At 37.9% G+C, this 19,205-nt stretch overlaps 1 protein-coding gene across 1 annotated transcript in view; it reads left to right on the top strand.

The window, feature by feature from the left end:
- Positions 1-669: 669 nt before the first annotated feature.
- Positions 670-19,205, top strand: part of LOC132784252 (cell adhesion molecule Dscam2) — a 124,271-nt gene continuing 105,735 nt past the window's right edge. Inside the window, exon 1 of the mRNA XM_060789743.1 lies at positions 670-2,013. Coding sequence (XP_060645726.1) covers positions 1,857-2,013 — 157 coding nt within the window. The 5' untranslated portion in view covers positions 670-1,856. The remainder of the gene's footprint in view (positions 2,014-19,205) is intronic.

Below are 19,205 nucleotides of genomic sequence, written 5' to 3'. Positions count from 1 at the left end.
TCTTTGCATCGTTTTGAATAAACGAAGCTGTGCATAAATCGCATGCAACAGCAGACGGTTGAAAAACGCATGCGACATCGCTCGCTGTTTAAGCAAACGATTATTAATGAAGCATGTTTAGGAATAAGCATGAAGACGTCAGAGAGCACCGAGTTAGACAAAGACTAAATAAATGTGACAAATAATTAAAAATGCACTTGACACCCCAATAGAGGGTAAAGGGGACATGTGCTGCGATACCTTTATACAAAGTCAAAAAGGGCTAAGAAACTATAGTTAGCTATATAAGACCTGGGATTATAAGAAATTAGATTCAGTTTTGAAAAAGTATTCACCCCAAATTTTTATTCATTTACAGCCGTTGCACGAAGTAGTAAAAAAATAAATTTAATAAAAATAATACATTTTAAATATATACGTTGAGCTGCAGTGATCGCGTTCTCTTAATTGGATCGCAACACCTGGCCAAGGCCTGTTGCGTTGCTGGTCCCAAGACAATGCTTATTGCTTAAGCGACAAAGGTAGCATAGAGAGCGCACAACAGAGAGAGCGTGGTGGTTGCTTAAGCAAAAAGCAAGAGAAATTTTCGTACCTTCGTTTACAGTGGGCGCGCGCTCTCTTTGGACTTCGTTGGTGTTTCGTTGATTTCGTATGCATTCTTCATTCTCTTTTCATTTGCCGCTTCGAACGGACGTGTCGCGCTGTCGCTCGGCGCAGCAAACAATCGAAAATATTTGCGTCGCGTTTTCTGGCGAGCTGTTCTCTCGTATTTGTTTACAACCCGTTACAAATTTAAAAAGTGTTGTTCATAATTATTGAAAGAAAAAGCCATAACGAAAAGTATTTTGCAAATTGCATTACTAACAACAACAACTACAATTGGCAAAGTGAGTGTGTTTAGTGCAAGTGTGTGTGAGTAAAACTATTAAACAACAAGAAACAACAAAGGCAACAACAACAAGCGACGAAGCAAAGCAAACCCAAGCAGTTAACGTAAAAGCAAAAACAAAAGCAGCGCAGCAGCTGCGTCATCAACGTCGACGCCGGCTTTGGCATCATTAGTTTTACTTGATCTCGGACTACGCGACTGCAGCAGCGGGAGCAGCAGCAGCTTGGCGCTCTCTTCTTACCTGTCAAACCGGTTTTGTGAGCTCACACAACAACAAGTAGAAAAAGAAGCAGAAGAAGAAGAAGCAGGAGCAGCGCGCGTCGCTTAAAAAAGGTTTTTACGTGTGTCGCGACTACTGCGAGTGTATGCGTATATGTGTGTATGTGAGTTTCTTGGAAACCTTTCAAGCGTCGTTGTCGTCGCCTGCATACAACTACAACAACAACAACAACTCGAGTGATTTCTGATTAACAACAACAAGCAGCAAACGCAAGAGCAAAGCAAACGACCCATTATAACAGTGAATAGGTGTGTGTGCGTGTATGCGTATGTGCGTATGCCTGCATGCATGTGTGTGTTTAAAGTGCAAGAGCAACACAGCAAAGAAAATGCTTGAGGTTTAAGACCTGGCCAACAGAAGGGCCAACAAACCAAGCAGACGCGCCGCCATCTTGAATTTTGAAGTTTTTGTGTTAAGTGTTTGTTGTTGTTGTTGTTATTTTGATTACTCTTTCGCCTAACGTTCGTTACGTTTCGAATACAACAATAACAGTTTCGTGTTTGGATTTTTCGGCCGCAATGTGGCGCTGCTGCTAAAACTAGCAGAGGGCGCTGCAGCAAGTGCAAGTGCAAGTGATAGAAAGAGTGAAGAAGGAGATAGTAACACACTGGCAAAACTTTTGCTGCGATAATAATACTAATAACAATAACGACAACAAGAACAACGATTACCCAAAACTACGACAAAATGAGAGCAACAACAGTAAACAGAAGTGCGAGGAGCGCGACAACAGCAAAAAGCGCAAGCAACAACAACAGCTACAGCAGCAATAACAACAACAACAACAACAGAAGCAGCAGCTGCACTACAAGAAGACAAAGCTTTGGCAAATTATTTTTAATCGGTAAGTTTACACAAGACAAAACAAAAAAAAGCACAACCACAACTACGATATGCAAATGGGATATGAGATATAAGAGGAGAAGTAAATAGCGAGATAAAAACAGGTGTAAACGTCGGATAAGAAAATATTATATACTCTTTGCACGCTGCTTCGTCTCGCATGGGATAAAATTCCAAGCAAGAGATCAAATATATCATGGGAATTGTTAAGCAGGAAATAACTAAGAGATCTTGATTACTTGCAATTGGAGATTGTATGATCTGTTAATGTCACCTGATCTATATAGATATACATATTTCTTAGATGTTTTAGCATTCCTAATTAATTAATTACTTTGCTTGTGATTTAAAATAACAAGTCTGAAGTGACTCTAAACTTTTGGAAATCCATTTTTAAGAACTTTTATTCATCTTTGAATAGTTTCCGAAAACAGTTTCTTTCATTCCATTTGCTGTATTTTATATCAATTTTCGTTTGGCAAGCAAAAGCATATCTGAGAATCTAGAAATTGAACTATTTGTATTCAAAGAGCTTAGAAAACACTTTTCTTTTACCAAAAAAGAAAAGCTGCAATGGCTTTTTGCTATTGCTTTTGTGCGTGTCTTTATTATGGCTTATGATTTCCTTTGCTTTTCTGAGAATGGCATTCTCAGACTCTAAAGTTGGCTATTGGCTTATCGATGCCATCGAAATGAATGAAATGTGTGTTTTCTAGTTCTTAAATCCAAATTACCCAACTTCCCTTGTCTTTCTCTATCTATCTATCTGTGTCTGTATTTCTCTTTAGTCAGTTTCCATTGAGTAAATTGTCTCGGCTACTTTTCAATTTTGCGTTTCCTTTTTGCATTTGCTGCATTTTCTAGTTGTTTTTGTTGTTGTTCTCTCACACACACACACACACACACACACACAAGTTTTGTTTATGACAGCTTCATCGACAAGTTCCATCTTCTCCTCCCTTTTTCCCTCTTGCACCTGTTGTTGCTTTCAACTCTTTTTTTTTTTCTTCTGCTTTGCCGTCACGTTACGTTAAGTCAAGTTTTTAGCTGGCGCTTTGACGTTAAGTTTTTGCTGCCCAGTCGTTGACAGTTTTTACCGTTAGTTTTATTCGTTGACTTCTTGGGTTGGTTCAGTTGCTCTCTCTCTCTCTCTCTCTCTCTCTCTCTCGCTCTCTCATTCTTTCGCACTTTGATCGTTTGACAGCTTTTGCTCAACTTTTATTTGGCACAAAAAGTTTGCTACCCCGACCCCTGCTAAACGAAACTTAATCAGTCAGTCAATCAGGCGGTCAATCAGTCAGTCAATCAGGCGGTCAATCACTCAATCTTTCACTCAGTCAACACTTTTCCAATTTGTGTGCGATTAACAAGCAATTCCCCAAATGTTCAAAAATCTTTTGACACTCAACAAACTATGCGGCCATTAGCGCCCCTCTCTCCCCTCCCTTCTCTCCCTCTTTGCCACCCTTGACTTGCGTAAGTTTATAGCGTCGTTTTCCTCTATTTCCCGCTTTGTTTGTGTTTGTGTGTGTGTGTTTATGTTTATGTTTTGTAGTGTGTAATCATTTAATAAATAAAACGACTTGATTTGACATTTTAATTGGAGCTGCGACGCACACACACACACACTTCTATACACACACACGCACACCTCACCCTCAACTTCACCTCCCCCTTTGGTCGCTTTGTCAACTTGTCAACACACACAGAGAGAGTCAAAAATCAATGAACTCTCTGCGGAGCTTTAGCGGTAAACGATCTCTGGGGGCATTATTAGGCTGACGTGAAGCGAAAGAAGAAGCAGCAGCAGCAATGGCAAAAGAAGAAGAAGAAGCAGCAGCAGCAGTTGAGGAAGAGGAAGAGAGCAGAGCCGTTGAAAGAACAATAATAATAACGACGACAACAATAATAACAATAATGATATCATAAAGGGCAACGGCAAAAGACAGCAAAAGATACTTTTGCGCAAATAATTAAAAAGCCATTAAAGGTGAGGCCCCCCTCCACCCTTTTAAAGAGGAGCAGGCGGTGGGCGTGGCAAATGGCAAAATGGTTTTGGCCATTGTTCTGGCCATGATTCATACATAATTAATGCTATTAACTGCCTATAAATATCAATTTCAATTTGTGTTCAGCTCTAATGAAAAGTATCTACATCGTTCAGTTTATCTGTATCTGTATCTGAGTCGTTGTCGTTGTCGTTGTATCCTTGGCGTTGCCTGAAGTGTCTTTGAATTTGGGTTTCGACAGTTGTTTCACAGCAAGAACACAGGATACTTAAGATGCGTCGCTCGTCGTTAGCTGTCTCCCTCTCTCCCTTTCCCTCTCCCTCTCGCTCTCACTCTCTTCTTTTTTCTTCGCTTTTCGTTTTTATGTTTATTTTCGTGCCTTTGCTGTTGCTTTTTATTTTTATTTCGTTTGTCGGTTGCGCTTTGTTTTATTTATGCCTCGTTTTGCGTCTCACTCTCTTTCTCTCTCTCTCTCTCTTCTACCTGCCTGCTGCGTTTTTCCTTTGAGTTTTCCCACATTCATTTCATTTCCTGGGCTCAACTCAGGCTTCTGTCTTCCATCTCTTGTTTTTCTCTCTCCCCTCCTCGCTTAGCACTCTGAAATGCGCGTGAATTATGATTGTGGCTCGTTTTTCAAAAAAAAACAGTTTTAGCTCTCGTTGTTGTTGTTGTTGTTGTTGTTGTCCTGGCGCATCCTTTAGATACACACGCGCTCTGAGCCTGCGGCTCACGTTTTTGCTCGTTGCACGAAAAACTGAACTGAAAACTGAAAACTGGAAAAACAGCAACTGCTGCAACTTCGAAATTAAAATAAATTAAACAAATATTTTGTTTGTTTGAAATTTACGTGCAAACGTTGCCAGCGTTTCCATTGCGGAAATGCAACGAAAAACGAGCAAATTTCCCCCAAAAAGCAACACCAACAACAACAACAACAACAATGCATTGCCAACAGCTGCGACAGCATCAATGCCCCTTCCCTCCAGGTTCATGCCACATGCCCCATGCCCCCTTTTTGCATCCTGGTTGCCATAACGTGTGGCTGCGTTCTCTGGATTTAGTTGAAAATGTTCAGTTCTCTGACAATTTGCATTTGAAATACTAAATCAAAATTGGGTTAGGTAAATATCAAATATAAAATATATATTTGCACACGCAGCGTGCACACAGAGTGGGGTAAGAGGAAGAGTGGAGTGGAGGGGGAGTATATAGCAAAGTCTGGGGAAGAGAGTCTTTAAAATTAGATTGGAAACTTTCGAGTGTTAATGAAACACGCAAATGAAATGCAATGTCAACTAGAGACAAATTGTATCTAGAATATTAAACTAAGATTTGAAAGGAAGTATAGTTATATGATCTTATTCAGACTTGTCTACTCTATAGTGACAACTATTCTACGATGTTGCCTATAATATAGTTATGCGATTATAAGTCTTTTTGAACTATGAAAATACTTTACAATGTTGCTTTTGGGAATTTTGCGAACTTATGCTTGCACATTTAAAGTAAAAAAGATAGGAAACTAAAGTTATTTATAATAAAGTTCTTCTTTGAGATTATGAACTGCAAATTCAATAATTTTGACATCAGAATTAGGATTGCTTCTCTTCTACAATGCATTGTAAGATTCTTTTGAAACTATTCTTTAATGTTGCTTATACTACTTTTTGTTATTCTTCGATCATAATCAGACTTGGGTGCTCTATAATGTATTTGATTTCCTGTTTGAGAATACAAAAATTCTTTACAATGTTGCAACGGGGCATTTCCTCGGGTTGTTATATATAATATTTGGAACTAAGAAATGCAAATTCAACAATTCTACTTATTATTGTTAAACCTTTGATTTACTTGGGTTAGGTTAATATATAAAAATATATATGTGTGTATTTGAACTTCCGGAAAAAGCTGATATGAAAGAATGTTGCTTATAATATGGTTGTTATTTGAGAACTGTGAACTGCGAATTCAACAATTTTGCAATCTTAATCAGACTTGGGTTGTCTATAACACAGAAATTATAAAATTTCTTTACAATGTTGTAAAGTGCATTTCCTCGGGTCGCGAACGTAATCGAAAAAAAATATAGTAAAGAAAGATTATATTTAATATAGTTGTTAATTGAATCTATGAACTGCGAGTTCAACAATTTTGAGATCATAATCAGGATTGCTTACTCCACACTTTTAAATAAGGAAATTTCCGAGAGCTATTCTACACTAATGCTTTCCAAGGATTGTTGACAAAAGCTCCTAAGAGATAGAACACGAAAATATAATATATTGTTGCAATTTAAGAACTACAAATTGAACAATTATCATTATTCTTTCATACTATTCAAGTATATTCAATACAAAACTCTATTTATATATAAATTTTAGTTCTCCAATATTATATTCAAGTATATCTTAATAGAACATTCTATTTATATTTCAATTCTAGTTTTCCGAAAAGTTTTCTTTATTCACAGTTATTCCATATTGAATTCTTTGTTACTCACAAATTGCCTAGTTCAACTTCTTTATAAGCAAAGTTCTCTGTGGCCAAAAAACGTAAAAGGATTCCATTTCTGTGTATAATATCCATGTCAAATATAAACATATTACGAAAAGTTAAGGTCAATTTATATGCAATATTTTGCGAGTTTTGCGTTTGTCAATCAAACTTTGTTTTTCGGCTCTCAACGCCAGATGGCGTCTCAATGAGAGCTTTTTGAAGTTCTCTTTGTGTGTGTGTGTGTTCTATTTGTTTGCTTAACACTCATTCGCTCTCTCTCCCACTCTCACTGTCTCTCTCTGGCAGCTAAGTAATCTCTCCTGCGAGTTGCGTTTGTTGTTTTTATTGCATTTTGCGCAAAAAGGTTTTTCGACTGATAATACTTTGAGCCAGTTGTCTGGCCCAAGTCCCCAACTCGGTTTAGTTTTTGGCGCTTGGCATATGGAATTTATGTGCCTCCCTCTCTCTCCCACACACACACACACACAGAGAGAGATACATTTGTATCCCGTTATTTGTATCTACTATGTTTATGCATGCGACACCCGTTTCTTTTGTTGGGGGAGTTCGTTTGCTGCTTGCTTCTCCTCGTTGCTTTCAACTCTCTGGCAGCTGTTTAAACAAACGAAGCACACACACACACACACACACAAAACTCACTCGACACGCAACGTGCAATAAAAACAAACAGCAACAACAACAACAACAACTAGAATAATTCTTCTTTCTTTTTTTTGCATATTGAAGTGAAGCCAAAGTCTTGTTTGTTTGTTGTTGCAACATAAAAATTCAATAACATTTGCTGACAATTAAATTTGGTCAACCGATGACCTCGGCATTCGGTTCTTTTGGTTTCTGGTTTTTGCATTCATTACAATTATTAAAAATACTGTATGTTTAACCTCTGCAGCAACATTTGCAAGTTTTCAATATTTTTGTAATGTTTTTCAAACTTTTGCTCTCGCATGTTTTCGGCACGTTTTCAATTTGTTTGCCCAACTCTGACTCATTTCGTGCATAATTCACTTTTGGACATATTTCAACGTAATGTGTGCATATCTTTTAATTGTCTGTGTGTGTGTGTGTATCTAGCACAAACAACAACAATACAAAATATTCTTGATTTCTTTCATACCATGTTTTTTGTTGTGCGGCTTCCGTTGCTGCTTATTTTTTATCGCCTGCGTCGTGACGCGAGTTTTAAAAAACGCCCGCAAAACGTTGGCGAAACGTGCAGGCATTTGACTTGACCACAGCAACAGCAGCAGCAGTTGTTAGTACTATGGACAAATATATATCTTTCTCTTAGCCCCCTCGCTACTCCCTCTCCCCCTCTGTCCACTGCTTGTTGGTCACACCTCAAGTTTTGCTGACTCGACTCGTTGTACATTTTGATTGAATTTGTGTCTTGCTTTTGGATTGGGGTTTTTACTGTGCTCCCATTTGGCTACTGTTTTGCCACCTTGATTCATTAGCATTTCGCTTGGAGAGGGGGGAGAGCAGCAGGTCTGTTGTTAGAAAAGATTTGTGTTACAATTGTGATATATACTTTAGACAATGTTTCGCTGTTCTGACTTCCCCGAAAAATCATTATCATTATCGTCATCATCATCATCGTCATCATCATCATCATCGTCATTAACATCCATTTACAGAGTCGAAATTGTCCCCAACAAGCAGCTGCTTAAGTGCGGCTTAAAGCATTAAGACTTTGTTAAGCTATTGGACAACTTTGGTCACAATAGTTATAAGCCACAGTCTTCTTTAGCTGATCTATTGAAATTTTCAGAAGAATGGCATTACATCTGATGTCTTTGTCAATGATTGAGCAAAAGGTTTAATATTTTGATCATAAATTTGTATATCAAGTAGCTTATTTTGTTCTTTCATTTTTGTTAAACTTTTAGTCAAAGTTATTTTGATTCTTCTTCTGAAATAGTATTACAAGGTTTATTATTATTTTGATTTCTTACGACTTAAAATACTAATATGTATATCAGAATTTCGATCTTTTTTCTACTTGCTGTTCTATTAACTAGATTCTTTTAGTTTAGAGCATCTTGTATCCGCATCTAATATTTTGATCTTTTCTCTATTCTATTAACTAGCCTCTAAAGCTCTTTAATTTTGTTAAATTTTTAGTCAGAGTTATCTAGATTCTTCTTCAAGTAATCTACTGAATTTTGAAAAGAATAGTATTACAACTGGACTAGGTTTATTAGTATAAGTTCTTATAACGTAAAATACATAATATTTATATCAGAATTTCAATCTTTTTCTTTAGATTGTATTTTATTTAAAGTCTGGCTTTCTTAGCACGATTTCTTATTCTGATATCTTATAACATAAAATAAATAATATGTTTATCAGAATTTCGATTCTTTTCTCTATTTTGTATTTAACAATATTCTATTTACTAGCTTCCTCTGCTCTTTTGGAACATTTCCATAAATTTATCTTTAGTAAGAGCATCTGGAATATATTTCCATCTTTTTTTCTCTATTTTATATGATATTAAATAATAAATATATTTATATTATATGTTAGTAAGAGCATCTGGTATTCGCTTTGCTTCGTAAGTTACTCAAATGGTTTTAATTAAAGTGTATCAAGCTTTGCGTTTTGCTCGATTTGGTTTTCGGTTGCTGATTCTTCTTCTTCGGTTCTTCGGCTCTTCTTCTCGATTCCTCGGTTGCCCCCTTTTTATTTCTGGTTAACACTTTCTGCTGTTACTTTTTGATTTTGCCTTTGCTTTTTCTCTTCGATTCTCTTTATCGTATGTTTTCAATTCTTTTTTGCCTTGCCCCTTTTTTCGCACTGCTCCCACTCCATTCTCATTGCTTCTGCTCATCGCTTGTCGCTTTTGCGGCTTCTGTTTGTTGCCCCGTTTTTGCAGCTGCTTCTCTTTGGCTTCGCCCCGGGATTGGCTTTCGGCCTGTCTTTGGGGTCTACTTCACTCACTCAGTCGGTTCCCCTTAACCCCTCCGCTCTTGGTTGGTTGGTCGCTCTAATTTGTATGCGCAACATGTCAAAATTGTTGTGGTCAATACACTGATTGCTTTTCATGTATCTCTGAGCCGCACAGTCTCAGACTCTCTATCTCACTCTACCGGTTTTGCTATCTCTGTCTCGCCCCATAAAGTAGCCCCACGTGCCTTTTGCTACAGCGTTTTTGGCAGCTGCACGTTTCGGTGGCATCCACAGATATTTATGACCAGCATTCGACTTGTTTTCTGTCAAGGGCGCGCTCTCTATGTTTGTGTTTGTATTTGCGTGTGTGTGTGTTGAGATCTAGGCCAATCCTTCCGACTAGTCCAAATGTCCAGCTAGTCAGCGATTTGTGGACGCTTTAGTTGCCTTCGTCTCTGCAGTGCTTGAAGCACTTTTCCCTGTCAATTGTGTGTGGGAATCTCTCCCTCTCTTTCTCTATCATGTCCTGTCCGGGAGATTTCGATATGCTTCAGTTGAGACAGCGTTTCTGATGATGCTTATGAAGGGAAACACTTTAAGACAGCGCTAAAGATTGAAGCGATGCCAAAATGTTAATCATTTCGAATATATCCCAAGAGTATAATAATATATTACGCATAGTTCCAGAGAGCTTCATCTGGCAAGCGAATGATTAAAGAAATAACCAGCAATTAAACCATTTTCATTCCCCCCCTCAGAAGAAGCATATTTCATATTTCATAAATAATATCTTTGAGGAATTTTTCGACATGTTAATGAATCGACTTCAATTTAACAATTTAACCCTCAACTTGAACTTTCATCATTGAGCAGAAATTTTCAAATTGGATTACCACATCGACATCGACATCGTCGTCGTCTCCCCTTTTTATCCGCACTTTGGTCTACGTTAAAGTTTTAATTAAACGCATATTGCACTTTAATTTTCATTCATAATTCAAATTATTGTACAATTTGGAGTTCAACTGACGCTTTTGGGGGTGTTCAGAGGTGGTCTATATGAATATTCAGAGAGGGAAGAGAGTTCGATAAGAAGTGTGGGGAGAGATGCGGATGAAATTATTCGATGCAGACTCTCTTGCATTATCCCATGAATAGACTTTTATTGCAATTTTATGCGCTTCAATGAAACTCAATAAAATGAAAATTTGTTCGTTGCACGAGGAAACACAACAACAACAACAACAATAACGACAACAACAGCTAAAAGGCGGAATAAAAAAATTATATAATAAAACAAACTGGCGAAACAATGCTCATCGATAGTAAGTAAAAAAAAAAAATGGAATGAACGGTGCGAGGCAATGCCGCAAAAATGATTAAAAATATCGAAAAAGAAGCAGACAAATTTTTATTTGAAATTTAACTTTTGCTCTTTGTTGCGTTGTTGCCGATTTTTTTTTCTCTCTCCTCCATAAATTTGAACATTAAAAAATTATTTCTGCTGAAGTGAAATCAATTACACCAAAAAATGTTTCGAGTGCACTTTGCCAAACGAAATTAATAAACCACTTGCGTGGGGAGGATTTCAATGTGGTGGGGGAAGGGAAGGAGAAGGGGTAGTTTTTTATTTGTATTTCTGCTTTTCAGTGATTTATTAAAGTATTTCTCATCAATTGATTCCGACTAAATGCGTATTATCAAACCATAAACTGCAGGGGATGCTTAAGGGTGAAAGATATTATGAGGGGTGGGAGGTGGAGGATTGGATGGAGGTGTGCGACAATCCAAGTGACGATTGTGAATGCAAATGAATTTTACACTTGAGAACAAATTCAAACGTTCTTCGTTTTTTTTTTCTTTTCCTATTTAAAGCCAACCCCCAAAGTCCCTCCCCCAGCCCTCAACAAATGAAATGGAATGTTTGATTAGAAAAATGTTTTGCATAGCGTAAAATTTTATTTCTACTTTTTTCATGGGCGTATCACTTTAAGCGTGAAGGAGAAGGGGCAGGGGCAGGGGGGAGAGAGGATACCACCTGGGGGTGCTGATTTTGCAACCCTCGTTTTTGTTGTTTTTTGATTTAACACACTGCAGACACAAAAACAATGCGTGCCAAAAAGGTTTACAGTTCATTTTGTATATTTTCCCTCTTTTGTATTTTTACAATGTTGCTTTACATTTCATTTTCTCAGTGACAAGAGATAGACAGAAGATGGAGAGCAAGCAGCTAAATGCGCACCAGTTACCCTCCCCTCCACCCCTCGCCCTAATCCTAGACTCAGTTCTCTGTCTCCGAGCTGGCAGCTGATGCAACCCTCGAGGGGTGCAAAAGTGAATTGATATGCTTGAGAAACCAAGCAAAAGTAACGAGACGACGAAATTGCGGATTGCATTCGCCCGAAGGGTTAAGCGGGGAGGGTTGGGGTTGGCGTTGAAGTGGGGGGAGTTGAGGTTGCAGTGATTTCTTTACCAACAACAACAACAACAACTGCAAGGGTTGTGTCTGCTCTCTTGTCTGCCAAGGGCTGCATTTCGTTGTTGATCCAAGTTACCCACTGACAGTTTTTCTCTCTGCATTGTTTTTGCTCTTTTTCACTTCTTCACGTCTTTCAGCCAAACAAATCCTAAATGCTAAATGCTCATTTTGTTTTTGGATTTAAGGGGGAAAATTTATACTGCGAGGGTTGACGACGCAAATGTTATTAATTGCATAACAAATTTGGGTATATGAAATTCGGATAATGCAGCTGGGAAAATTTAAATAAATTATTTTAATTAAAAACTATAAATTTGGAATTGTCAAATATGCAGAAACTTAATTAATATGCATTGAATTTAAGCTGTTGCTGATAAAATTTGATTATTATCTTTTATGCAAAATGATTTCTATTTAATAAGCTAAAAATTAAATTTCAATTTGCTGTGTGTTAAATCTGGTAACGTGTAATAATTCTGCATTAAATTTTCTCTCTTTTTTTGTGCTCGATTCAAAAAAAGTCGACAGACGCTTCGTTACTTTGGGCACTTTTTCTCGGTTTTTAATAAATTTCACTCGCTCCACGCTGCCTTAAAATGTTTGTCTCGCTAATCACCTGTCAAATCTTGAACACGCTGACAAATGATGCCGTCGTCTAAGGGGTGTGGCTTCGATTTTTTTTTTTTTTGGGTGGGATGATTGCAAGCTGTAAGAGTAAAGCAAATAAAACGCAATCATTCAATTGACAACTGAGCCGCATCGTGTGGCAAAGTTGAAGGCAAACGCCAAAGCAACAACAGCAAAAAGAGGAGAAATATAAATAAACAGAAGGAAAACGCAAACGACGCAGCTGAGAGGGAAAATCAATTTGGCTGCCTAAGAAATACATATATACAAAGAAATTCCAGCGTTGGCGCCAAAGACAAGTCAAGTCAAAGCCAAGTCAGAAACTGAAGCCAAAGCTGAAGCAGCTTCTTCTCGGCCTAAAACTGTCTCCGCTCTCTCGCCTTACCCCCTCCCCCCCCCACGAAAGAAGGGCAATGAAAATGTGCTTGTAATAATAACTGAAATGAAGAGCGAGGATGAGTTGAGGAGGAAATTTTGGGGGGGGCCTGCGTGCTGGGTGGTTGGGTGGAAAAGTGGTTGCTGTGGCGTCTGCTTTTCAAAAGCAAAATTCAAGGACAAACAAACACAAGTCAAACAGTCGTGAGGTTTTCGCTTTTGTTCGTTGTTCGGCTGTTTGGTGTTGTGTGGTCGCTTGTTGTTATTGTTCTTTCTCTATTGCTTGAAGCCCGGCAAACATTTGGCCCCGGAAAACTGTGCCAGCTAACTGCTTAGAAGTTTTTCCCCAGCCTACGGCCTACGGCGCATGTAATTTTCATTACACACTGTCATCCTAGCCCAAGTTTTCCCTAAAATCCCAGACCCTATTCTTCCTTCCCGTTTTGCTCTTTACCCCGCTCCTAAGCAAATATCCCCACGGCTGTAAATTCTCTATTTGTTGTGACTAACACGCGCCTTCGACTGCCAGCGAGGGTTTCCTTCAAATTTGCACAATTTTGAAGTGACTTTAAATTTGCAAATGGAAAAATTCAAGTTGAAGAAAGCTGTAAACTATTTTTTATACCCGTTACCCAAAGGCTAGAAGGGTATTATAACTTTGTGCCTCCTTAAAACAGCATTTGGTATATTTTTAGTATTTTTGCGGTATAATTATTTGGTATATTTTATATTCCGCATATTTTCAATGTAGTAATATATCAATATCATTAATACAGCCTTCGGCGTGTTTTTAGTATTTTTGCGGTATATTAATTTGGTATTTTTTAAATTAATACCACACAATACGGTATAATTTGCAATCCATGATATATATTGAATGTAGTATGTATATCAATATTATTAAAATAACCGTTGGAATATTTTTAATATTTTTGCGGTATATTAATTTGGTATATTTTAAAATTTACATCACATAATCTGGTATAATTTGCACTCTTTGAATGTAGTATCAATATTATCAAAATAGCCTTCCGTATATTTTTAGTATTTTTTGTGTATATTTTAAAATGAATACCACAAAATGGGTAGCAGGTATTTCACAGTCGAGCACTCTCGACTGCAGCTTTCTGACTTGTTTTTTTTATCAATATTCTGTTGACCACAATTTATAGTTGACCTTGTAATTTGTCGATCGACCCTCGTTGCTGTTGGTTTATATCCTCAATATCCTTGCCATTTTCCTTAAATGTGGCCAGCAATAAATTTTAAAGTCATTGCCAGCGGCTGCTTAAAGTCTTGACTGTCTTCCCTTCACTCTCCAGTCTCCTCTCTTAAGTGTATTAACTGTAAGGCGTTTGCGGTAATAAGTTTAAAAACTTTTCGCTCGCGCTTGCGACTTTTCTTTTGGATGATGAGTCGATATGCGAATGCGAATATATATATATATACAGAATGTATATATAGATCCGATACCTTTTCAGCCGTGTCTCGGCAACTACTTTGCGTAATTATGTCAATTGGCATTAAAGAAAGGGAGAGAGAGAGAGAAGGTAACAAGCAGTCATCGATATGCCCTCTGCCTTTGGTCCTTGATTTCAATCTGTCCTCGTTTTGGCTTTGACTTTTCGCTTTTTCCTCGCCCGTCCTCCTCCTCCCTCCGCACTCTGTGTGTGTTTATGTGTTGGCTTGACTTGGTATCTATCTAAGCAACCATCCATCTATCTATCTATAGTCATTATCTCGCTTGCCTTGCTCTCTACTAACCAGCATAATCCCCGCGCTTTGTCTGCTCTTCGCTCTCTCTCTCTCATGTGTCAAGGACAGACGAGGCAAGGACCTGCTTCACATAATGCGCCTGATGGTGGCGTGCTTGTTAGGCATTCCAAATGCGCTTAATAGTGCCACAAAATCAATGTATTTTAGCGTTTTTTTCCACGCTTGATTGCCCACCCAAACCAAAAATAAAAAAAAAAAGAAATAGTTTCATTCGAGGGGTGGAAATATAACGCCGATATCCTTGGGCTGAAGAAGAACTTGATTAACACATTGTGAATTGGATTTTGTGTGTGTGTCAGTTTACGGCTGTCGTGTGACAAATCATTTCATTAATTTTGCACATACTAAATGGCAAATTAATTAAGCACCTTTTTGCACAAAAAGCTATGCGTAAAAAAAGTATGTGGAATGAATTCGATACAGCATATTTAATATTAATTAATTTCAATTATATTGCTATTTGCGTGCAATGTGCCACGCTGCTCATTTAGTTTGCTCCACAATTGTCCTTTGATCAGCAAGAGAGTTGACACGACTAACAAGAACCCTGCATTAAAAAAACTATTAAAATCTATTCAATATGGTAGTTTGCTTAGTTTAAAGTGTGAAATGAATAAAGAGAAATGCATTTGAAATAGATAGAGATCAAGCTCCAAATGACATTTCATTCACAATCCTAGCACATTATACACTTTCAGTCTTGTGTAACAGTTGCTGAGCACAACAATGACATTTTAAATTTCATAAATGAAATGCATTTTAATTAATTTTACACCAGTTCAGTGCGAATTGTTGTCAGTTGTTGTTGTTGCACTTTTGTTTGTCATGTTTACATGCATATTTGATAGAGCATATAAATTTCAATCGTTAGCTGTCTTTCTGTTATTTTGCTTTTAAATGCCAACAATAAACATATTAATTTATGTATTTATTTATGACATAAACAAAAATTGCAAAAAATGCCTTAGCTCTCTAAACTGAAAATCGTTTATCATTTATTTAGAATTTATTATGTATGCGATTTGTGTGTGTGTGTGTTGGGCAAAGGCTTTTCCACATTTAGCAGTTGTCATTTCTCCCAACAAGTCACATTTAATTCACATTTCTCTCGATGAGGCAACTGTTGAAAATTACATTGAATGATGGCGCCCAAATATTGAAAATACTAAGACGTAAAGCATGTGTCTGATAGCCCAAGGATATTGCTGACTTTACATAAATTACTTCGTCACTCATTTGATTCATTTGCCTCTCTCTCTGTCTTTGTGATGTGAATGTAACAGTCTCTTTTTCATTCAGTGGTTAAGTCATTAACTTAATTATATACAATTGTTTCTTATGCAAGTAGTTGTAATAACCCGTTTCTATACATACCACATTTCTGTACAAGGAAGTACTAATTAGGGTCACATGTCATTAATGTCAATTTAGGGGTAATAAAGATGCAATTTAATTAGGGTAACCTCTTGAAATGTCAAGTGTGAGGTAATAAAGATGCAATTTAATTAGGGTTAGTTGTGGAAATGACAAGTGTGGGATTTGTCTGACGAATCGTACGCGACCCGAGACGGGGCGATGAAAGGATCGGGATCGGGGTCGGGGGCGTTTCGTCAGACAAATCCTTCGGAGTCGGGGTCGGGGTCGAGATCGCTTGTCCCGAGACGCTCTCGGGGTCGGAGTCGAGATCGCTTGTCCCGACACGCCCTCGAGGTCGGGGTCGCAATCGGTCTCGTACTCGAGGTCGCAATCGAAAACGATTCGTAGATCGAGGACGAAAACGTGCAACGAACACGTACTACGATACGCTCTCGAGGTCGTGTGTCCCGAGACGAGACGGTGGGGGGTCGGGGTCGCAGTCGAAAACGATTCGTAGATCGAGGGCGAAAACGTTTAACGAACACGTGCTACGATACGCTCTCGAGTTCGAGACGAGACGGGGGGTCGCAGTCGAAAACGATTCGTAGATCGAGAACGAAAACGTGAACGAACACGTGCTACGAAACGCTCTCGAGATCGTGTGTCCCGAGACGAGACGGTGAGGGGGTCGGGGTCGCACTCGAAAACGATTTGTAGATCGAAGGCGCCTTGCACGCTAGCTAGCATCGCTAGCTGTAAAACGATCGTAGGCGCCACGCTATCTATAAAACGAACGAAGGTGTGGCGCCCACTTGTCTCGTCATTTCGAATGTATTCGAAATCGGAGCGGAGGAAGGACGATGTGATGAACGTTAAAAGGATGGGAACGTGAAGTAATTCAGACGAGAGTACAACACCATTTCCAAGACACTTGAAGATAAAATAGAAAATCTGAAAGAAAAGCCGAATATTATAACCAAGATGGAATGAGACTAATACACCATGAATACCCAAGGATATTCGTCCACTATTCAATTTTCCTCGGTTTTCATCCAAAACCCTAAAATCCTTAAAATCACTTCTAGTTTGTGACTCGAAGATACACATCGGCTCCGCGATTCTCCAAAGTTAACAATATTTAAAAATTGTTAAGTGAATAATTGTCTAGTGAAAAATTGTTTAAACATTCGGTATTAACAATAAACGCTCGTCGAAAACAAATTATAATTGTGGAGTGAAAATTGTTAATAACTTTCAAAATCAAGTTTGTTTAAACAAATTATAAAATTCGAAAATTATTAAACAACATTGTAAAAATCAATTTTACAATACACAATCAAATACTTTAAAAACAATACTACAAATAAAATAAAGTTTATTACATTCAACCAACAAATAAAAAAAGAAACAAACAAAAACATCAACATGAATCCCGAGAATATCAACAACTTCAACTACACCACCAACACCATCAATGGGGAGTATTGCTATTCCTGCCAGCATTACCTACCTGCAGGTATGCAATGGCATTTCCACGCTCGCACTGATATACATAAATACAAGTCTATCCGTCCGGTGGACGGAAGAATCAAGCAGATTGTGAATGGATACAAGGGACGTATTCTCCAATACATGTTTGAGAATGAGAGAGCGGATGTAAGGATGCCTATGGAATTCCTAAATGAGGCTGGATTAGCACTGATCCCACACTTGGAATGCGTGATGACTACCCACCTATCATCTAAATGCAATTTTGAGTTGTTTGCTGAGTACATGCTAATAAAAGAGTATGATATTCAACAAGAAATAAAATCGTTCCAGAGCACAATGTCTCAGGTTACGACTGGATCCGACTTCACCCGCTTCTTTGAATCGCATAAAAATGTGATAGACGCAAAAATGAGTGAGTTTCAGGAAAAGGATAGTGGATGGACCTTGACACGAATTATTAGGCTGGAGCTTAATGTTTATAAATGTGATCCGACAAAAGGATCTAATCATTTTGAGCTTCCGCTTAAATTAAAAAATAGAAAGGCAGTTGTTAATGTACATAACAAAGATGCCTTCTGTTTTAAGTGGGCAATTATATCAGCTCTCAAACCAATAAGTAGATCATACCATTGTAATAGTTATGGTGTTGAGATTACGTCACCAATAATTGAGGTGAATAACATAAGGATTGACTTCAATGGATTATCATTCCCGATGGAAATTCGAAAAATAAAAGAGTTCACTCAACGAAACCCTCACATAAGTTTAAATGTTTTCGGGTATGATGAGGAATCTGATAAAATAATTGGACCACTTTACTGCGATGGAGTGGAAATGAGAATCCACATTAATTTGTTATTCGTCGACGGACCAACGGCGGGTATTCATGGACACTATGTATGGATTAAAAATATTTCATCGTAAGTACATTCATTAAATTTGAAAATATCACAATCACCTTACAATTTCAATTTTCATTCACAGTCTACTTGCCAAACAACTGGGTAAACATCGAGTTAAGCGTTGGTTCTGTAATCAATGCTTACAATACTCGACGAGTGAGGAGAGGGCGGCTCAACATACATTGAGATGTAGTCGGATGGTTACCGAGGGACCAAGAAAGGATCAGAAGATCACCTTTAAAAATCATCACCGTCAGTTGGAGGTTCCGTTCGTCGTGTATGCAGACTTTGAATGTATATTGGAACCAGTATCATTAGATGTAAGTGTAAACACGAAAATTATTAATAAGCATGTGCCAGTAGCATTCGCATACTACATAAAGTGTGCATTTGACTCTGGCTTAGATAAGTTTGTTTCGAAGACAGGAGGTGATGTTGCTCGCACTTTCATTAAAAATTTAACGTCAGATTTGTCCGATTTGTATGAGAACCACATGAAAATAGTGGTTCCAATGCACATGAGTCATAATGAGTTAGATAATTTTAGGAAAGCGACCATTTGCCACATATGTAAGGGTATTTTAAATAATGATAGAGTGAAAGATCATTGTCATTTTACAGGTAGATATAGAGGTGCAGCCCATAATTCCTGTAATCTTAATTACAAGACGGGTGATTTTATCCCCGTATTCTTTCACAATTTCTCCAAATACGATTCTCATTTGTTTGTTAAAGAACTTGGAGAAATTGAGGGGGAAATAAAAGTTATTCC

This window comes from Drosophila nasuta, chromosome 2L (genome assembly GCF_023558535.2).
Source record: "Drosophila nasuta strain 15112-1781.00 chromosome 2L, ASM2355853v1, whole genome shotgun sequence".
In the NCBI taxonomy this organism is placed as follows: Eukaryota; Metazoa; Arthropoda; class Insecta; order Diptera; family Drosophilidae; genus Drosophila; species Drosophila nasuta.
This window is presented reverse-complemented; position numbering and strand designations above follow the sequence as displayed.